Source organism: Genypterus blacodes, unplaced genomic scaffold (genome assembly GCF_046128005.1).
Source record: "Genypterus blacodes isolate CSIRO-AG114 ecotype Tasmania unplaced genomic scaffold, CSIRO-AGI_Gbla_v1 ptg000291l_1, whole genome shotgun sequence".
NCBI lineage: Eukaryota > Metazoa > Chordata > Actinopteri > Ophidiiformes > Ophidiidae > Genypterus > Genypterus blacodes.
The window spans coordinates 613-7,073 of NW_027467082.1; the positions used below are offsets into that span (position 1 = coordinate 613).

Here is a 6,461-nt window from a genome sequence, read left to right on the forward strand (position 1 = left end):
ATGCTCCCATTCTCCTGTAAGGCCGCTCTTCCTTCCTGCAGAGCAGTTGGGAGTCATTTTACCCATGAGCCTTTGTGTCCGAGGCTTCTTCCCACACTGAACCAACTGTGTGTTCAACCTGGGCTGTGACTTCATGCTTCACCACTCTCTGGAGATCTCTGTCACCTTTGTGCCGCTCGTTCCTCCAGTAGCGGGCGGCCATGTTGGAGGTATTTACACGCCAACGTCTGGCCGTGTCACTGCCTGTCACATGTAGCGTGTTAACCTGTGTGTTCCTCTTCCTCCAGCGTGTTAACCCGTGTGTTTTTTTGCTCCTCTTGTCCTCTTTCCTAAGGAGGAGTGCGGCGAGCTGCGGCCACGTCTCTGCATCATCCGGCGAGGCTCCGATGGATACGGCTTCAACCTGCACAGCGAGCGAGCCCGACCCGGCCAGTACATCCGGGCCGTGGACCAGGACTCTCCAGCCGAGCGAGCCGGCCTCCTGCCCGGGGACAAGATAGTGCAGGTACATCCTGTCCAAACATCAACCAGGGCCTTTATTTAACTCATGAGGAGGAGGAGGAGGAGGATGAGGATGGTGTCCTCTGTGACGAGTGTGACGCTCTTCCTCTCCAGTGGATGAAAGCGAGGCCACGCCCACCGTCAACTTCAACATATTCACATTTACATCATTTATGAGGCTGCGTTTCTGTTCTGTCATAACATTACATCAGCGTTAAGATGACATCATCACTCAAACAGAACTCAACAGCAGAGACGCGACAGGAGAACGAGGCCTTGAGGCTCGGTGAAGTTTGTCTTAAGGTTGGAAAAATTCAAGGAGCTGCACATTTGAGGCAGAGAATAGTGACTGATGACTTAAATGTTTCAGTGATGTCACATAGTTTACAGTTTCCATGTTGTGATGAGAGTCTGGAGGCTTCAGTCAGGAGGAGCGCAGAGCAAAGAGGGAGAGAGAAGTACAGCAGGCGTTTACAGACTGAACCCCCGCTGGGCCCCCACAGAGCCACACACACACACACACACACACACACACACACACACACACACCACCCACTGTGCAGCGCCGCTTTGTGTGGAGCCGACGGCCATTGTTACCGCCGTTACTGGCAGAGCAGCTATTGTCCGGCTTCCCCTGTGGGACTGGCTTAGGCGTACGGGTCCACCCTATGACCTAAACACACACTCACACACACACACACACACACACCCTTATTCACACACATGCTTTCCCATGGTGACTTTGTCCCAGAGCCCCTCAGCTGGGCCGGGCAGAACCAGCTGACATGTTCAGAGCCTCTTACAGCTGAAGGGCCCAGAGTGTGTGTGTGTGTGTGTGTGCGCGTGTGTGTGTGTGTGTGTGTGTGTGTGTGTGTGTGTGTGTGTGAGAGGATATCCTGTCCTGGAACGTCTGGCAGACAGAGTGATAATATTGAGAACCAAATCCTGCCGGTGATAAACAGTTTGTTCGCTTCTGTGTTGGAAACAAAGACGGACAATCCACAGAAGAAGAAGAAAACAAAAACATCTGATGCTGATTTCACTTCTGAATTCCTCTGAGAAGTCAAAGCCCCTCTCTCTCCCCTCCCCCCAGGTGAACGGCATGGCGGTGGAGGGGAAGACGCACTCAGACGTGGTGGCCGCCATCAAAGCGGGCGGCAGGGAGACGCGCCTGCTGGTGGTCGACGCCGACACGGACGCCTTCTTCAGGAGGTGCAGGGTGACGCCCAACACGGAGCACCTGACCGGTGAGTGACAGGGCTTACACACTCTGCTACGTGAGCGAGTCGCTCCTGAAACCCCGGTTGTCATGACAGCGAGGATGGAGTGAACGGCAGATCTGAGGTCTCTCACGGCATCTCGTCTCCTTCCTTCCTTACTCTCTCTCTCTCTCTCTCTCTCTCTCTCTCTCTCTCTCTCTCTCTCTCTCTCTCTCTCTCTCTCTCTCTCTCTGCCTGGCTGTTTAATCTCTCCTTTTCTTTCTCCCTCTGCCAAGAGACACAGACAGAGAGGCAGACACACTAAGCTCATCAGCTTCCTGCCCCCCCCCCCCCCCCCCCCTGCCCCCCTGTGGAGGAAATGTTCCATTTCCCACATGAAAGTTGTCACACTGTGACAATCCCACCTAGAGGATCCTCTGACTCTGTTCCTGGGGTCAGAGGTCAGGGTGCCTGCAGCCTTGAGGGGATTCAGTGCTTTGGTCCCAGACAGGTTGAGTTGCCTGAGAGTGTGTTGTGTGTGTGTGTGTGTGAGCCTCCAGGGGGCGCTGCAGCTTCAGAGCCCAGCTGCTGCTCCTGAGGCAGGCAGTGTGTGTGTGTGTGTGAGGAGAGCAGCAAACACACAGCACGAGGGGGAAGAAGCTGCTCTGGCACCGTGTTTCCCTTACACACACACACACACACACACACACACACACACACACATACTCTGATCATCAGAGCTTTTACCATTTGATGGTTCTTGACCCCATAGATTAACTGGAGGTCAGAGGACAGAGTGGAGTGAGAGTAAGCGTGTGTGTGTGTGTGTGATCGTTGTAAACCTGCAGTGTTGACGCTCCGATTCTCTTCTCATTCTGCCATTAAACATCAAACAATAACGCCCTGAAGGAGAGATTCCACTCTGAGACGTTTCCCAGGTAACCGACTGCATATGCTGCCCACTCAGAGGGCACCTGCCTGCAGCGACACACACACACACGCCCACACACACATACACACTCTCACACACACAGGCTGGCCAGCACCTTTGTTTGGTTACCAAGGCGCTGGCTCCAAGTGGCCTCTCAGCCTGGAGCTGGAGCTGTGTGAGGAGGTGGAGAGGCTCCTCTCAGGGTCACACACACACACACACACACACACACACACACAGCCAAGACCAAAGGAGGAGCTGGAGCCTCACATTAACACACTCACAGGTTATGATCAGAGGAGGAAGATGGAAGGTAAGAGATGATGTCATGGATGGTTACTGGGAATGAAGGTTTAAATGCTTGATGGATAGAAAGCTGTGGATGAGGAGGAGGAGGAGGAGGAGGAGGGGAGCAGCTGAGCAGGGTCAGTGAACATCTCAGTGAAGATGAAGCACGTGTGTGAATAATGTATGACCTCACACGCCTGAGCTATGTAACAGAGTCGCTGTGAGGTGGAATGAAAGCCGAGCTGCAGAGAGACTCTTGATCTAACTTCAGCTACAGGAGTGTGTGTGTGTGTGTGTGTGTGTGTGTGTCATGAGGACTGGTAAGGGGACACACACAGGTCTAACCTGCTCGCCTGTCACCCCCTGTCCTTCTTCTTCTTCTTCTTCTTCTTATCTTGCATTATTTTGCCGGTTTTGAGTAGAAAAGGTGCTGGGATCGCTGACTGACGAGTTTCTTTCCCGCTGCTTACAGGTCGACTGCCTGAGCCCGTCATCAATGGAGGCATGGAAGAGAAGGTAAGAGAGAGACTAACCGCCGCAGAGTGTGAGCGTTAAGTTAAACTGGGAGGTCAGCCATAGTTCAGCCGCCTGTCACACACACACACACACACACACACACACACACACACACACACACACACACACACAGATGAGCAGGCATAACCAAGGTCATGGAACGTGAAGCATTTGTTGAAGCTGTCGCGGTCGAAGGGTGAGGCCGTGCCACGTCAGGGAACACGGCTCCTCCTCCTCCTCCTCCTCCTCCTCCTCCCGCAGCTCCAGCTGTAAATAAGGCCGACTTTCAATCGCTTTCCTGTGATTGTGCAGGAAGACACGCCCACTCTGAAACCTCACGGCCCAGCTCAGGAAGGTTAAGAGTGAGTGAGAGTCAACCAGCAGATGAAGTGATTTGGCTGACAGGCAGTGTTTTGGTGGGAGTGGAAACAGAAGCTGAGAGCACACACACACACACACACACACACACAGAAATGCCTTTTACATAAATCAATATTAATAATCTGCGATCGATCAACACAAGCGAGCAGGAAGCAGCAGGAGGCTCCACCTTCACCTCCACTCAGGCTCGGAGCCAGATATGTAAATTCCCGTTACTCAAGGGCAGCAACAATGTTCTGTTACGCAAGGCACGCTGGTGAAAAGGTTGAAGAGCCGATTCAGGGTGTGTGTGTGTGTGTGTGTGTGTGTGGAGGGGGAGAGGAAGTAAGAGGAAGTCTGCTTCCTGTTCTTCACCTCTAAGAAACTAGAAACTAAAGGAAGTAACAGTCGCACACTGAAATGAGGAGTAACTCAACCAGAGAGAAGCACTACTCCTGTATTCTTATTACCTTAAAACTCATTATTATGCTTTATGTATGGATCTTGAACTCTTCTTCAGTCTGTGCTTTATTTTGTAATTGTGTTTTTTTTCTTACCATTGTTTTATAATTTTTTCTTCCTGAGATTATCAAAGAAATCCTCTCCGGAAAAGAACCACATGACCTCAAACATGTGTGTGACATGTCGGATTGATTTTATAGCAGCAGAATTAATTTTAGGTGCAATGCCGCCCCCTCGTGGTGAGGTACAGTACTGCACACAGGCGTTTCCGCGTCTCTGTGCTCGGTGGGAAGTTCACGGCGTCACAGGCAGACGGCGGCATTTGCTCATGCCGAGCCGCCTGCTTCATGAGGGTGTGTGTGTGTGTGTGTGTGTCCCACAGGTGAACGGTCGGGAGGCCAGAGAGGCACAGAGGGACTCTAAGCTGTCAGTGAGCCCTTCGCCATCCAGCGCCTCGTCCAACACGTCGTTCACCACGCCGTCCGCAAACACCCCCCCTGAGGTGCGTCCGGGCTTCACCACCTCCTCCGTCCTTCATCATGTTTAACCCTTTCGTCCCTCTGACTTTTCTCTCCCCCGTCTGGTTGTCTCCCGCAGGAGTCGAGCCCGGGCGCCATCCCGGCCCTCAGCCTGTCCCTGCAGCAGGTCAAAGAGCGTGCGCACCAGAAACGCTCCAACAAACGAGCTCCGCCCATGGACTGGACCAAGAAAAACGAACTCTTCAGCAACCTATAGGGCACGAGACCACGTCCACACACACACACATACACACACACACACACACACACTCTTCTATTGCCTGATTCGTATATAGAGACACATCAGAAAGAGGTTGTTTTTTTAATAACTTTGCATTTCTAATCACTAATTTAGACATGAAAAGACCCAAGCCTCTCTGTAAAATGTAGTATTCTTATGATTATGTTTCATATCGTTCTATATTCCAGATGTTTAATGTGCTACTAACACTGACAGATGCAGACGCCAATGTTGTAAAGAGACTAGACCAGATAAAAATGTGAGTGTGTATGAGTCTGTGTGTATACAAATGTGTGTGCTTGTGTGTGTGTGTGTGTGTGCGCTTGTGTGTGTGTGTGTGTGCTTGTGTGTGTGTGTGTGTGTGTGTGTGTGATCAGTGGACCCTGACAGTCCCTGCTGGCCAGAGTCTGGTGCCTGTGGAAACGCTCATCCATCTCTTCAAAGTGTATATTGACATTTAGGTGTCTTCTCTCTCAGCCACATGAAGCCAGCCTGACAATCAGCTCAGCACAGTCACACACACCCAGTCTACTTCACTCTGGGGTCACGTATGTAACAGACATGTAAACCTGCGTGCCCCTACGTCACACATGAACAGCATCAGGAAGCGTTGTTTTGGTTACGCTTCTGTAGTTGTGAGTCAGTGGAGGTCTGAGTCAGCGTTTGTCCTTGGCTCACACCCTGGGTCAGGTGACAGGATGGACGGGTGTCACACACTCACGGGTGCTCCTCGTCTGTGAGGTGAGTCACGTTTAGGTGCTGACCCGTGACCTGAAAGGTCACCTGGCCCAAGGTGTGAGCGTGTCAGAGGGTGAAGACGCCGTACTGCAGCGCAATCTGACTGAGCTTCACTTTAGCCTGGTTGGATGACATCACCTGGTGGTTGGATGACATCACCCGGTTTCTTCCCTGCCAGACTTTGATGAAATGTGAAACGTGAAGTCTGCCGTCGTCTCCACCGCCTGAACACTTTCGCTCTGTTCACGAATCGAATACATTTCATGTTTTTATCGTTTGTGGGAAGAAATGCTTTATGAGATTTTTACACGTTTCTATAGATGTCTGAATACACGGCGATGTAACTTTAAGCCTAAAGGAATGTATGTGCTTCTATAGATTGTATGCATTTTGACGAGTATTGAGAAAAGCAATGACTTTCAAAATGAATGACGATTGAATTATATGAAGAGTTTTTGTAGCTTGGGTAAACAGTTTGTAATTTCTATACTGTAATAAATAAGTCATCACAACAATAACGCCCCATGCTAAATGACAATATTCTCTTTTGTAATGTGCTTATAAGAGTCTAAAGTCTGCAATTTAAAAAACAAAGGACCTCCTACAAAACTAGAGGAATTTTGGTTTAGTTTTTGATTTCATTTGTTTGATCGAAATGTCAACATTTGTCACAAACCAAACATTTAAGCTACAAATCAGAAATGACT

At 50.5% G+C, this 6,461-nt stretch overlaps 1 protein-coding gene across 1 annotated transcript; it reads left to right on the top strand.

The window, feature by feature from the left end:
• The first annotated feature begins 200 nt into the window (after positions 1–200).
• On the top strand, positions 201–5,125 carry LOC142988017 (Na(+)/H(+) exchange regulatory cofactor NHE-RF1-like). The gene is made up of 6 exons (XM_076137021.1): positions 201–209; positions 308–505; positions 1,595–1,748; positions 3,392–3,435; positions 4,640–4,759; positions 4,855–5,125. The coding sequence occupies exons 1-6, from the start codon at positions 201–203 to the stop codon at positions 4,990–4,992; spliced, it is 663 nt and encodes a 220-aa protein (XP_075993136.1). The 3' UTR covers positions 4,993–5,125.
• The last annotated feature ends 1,336 nt before the right edge of the window (positions 5,126–6,461 follow it).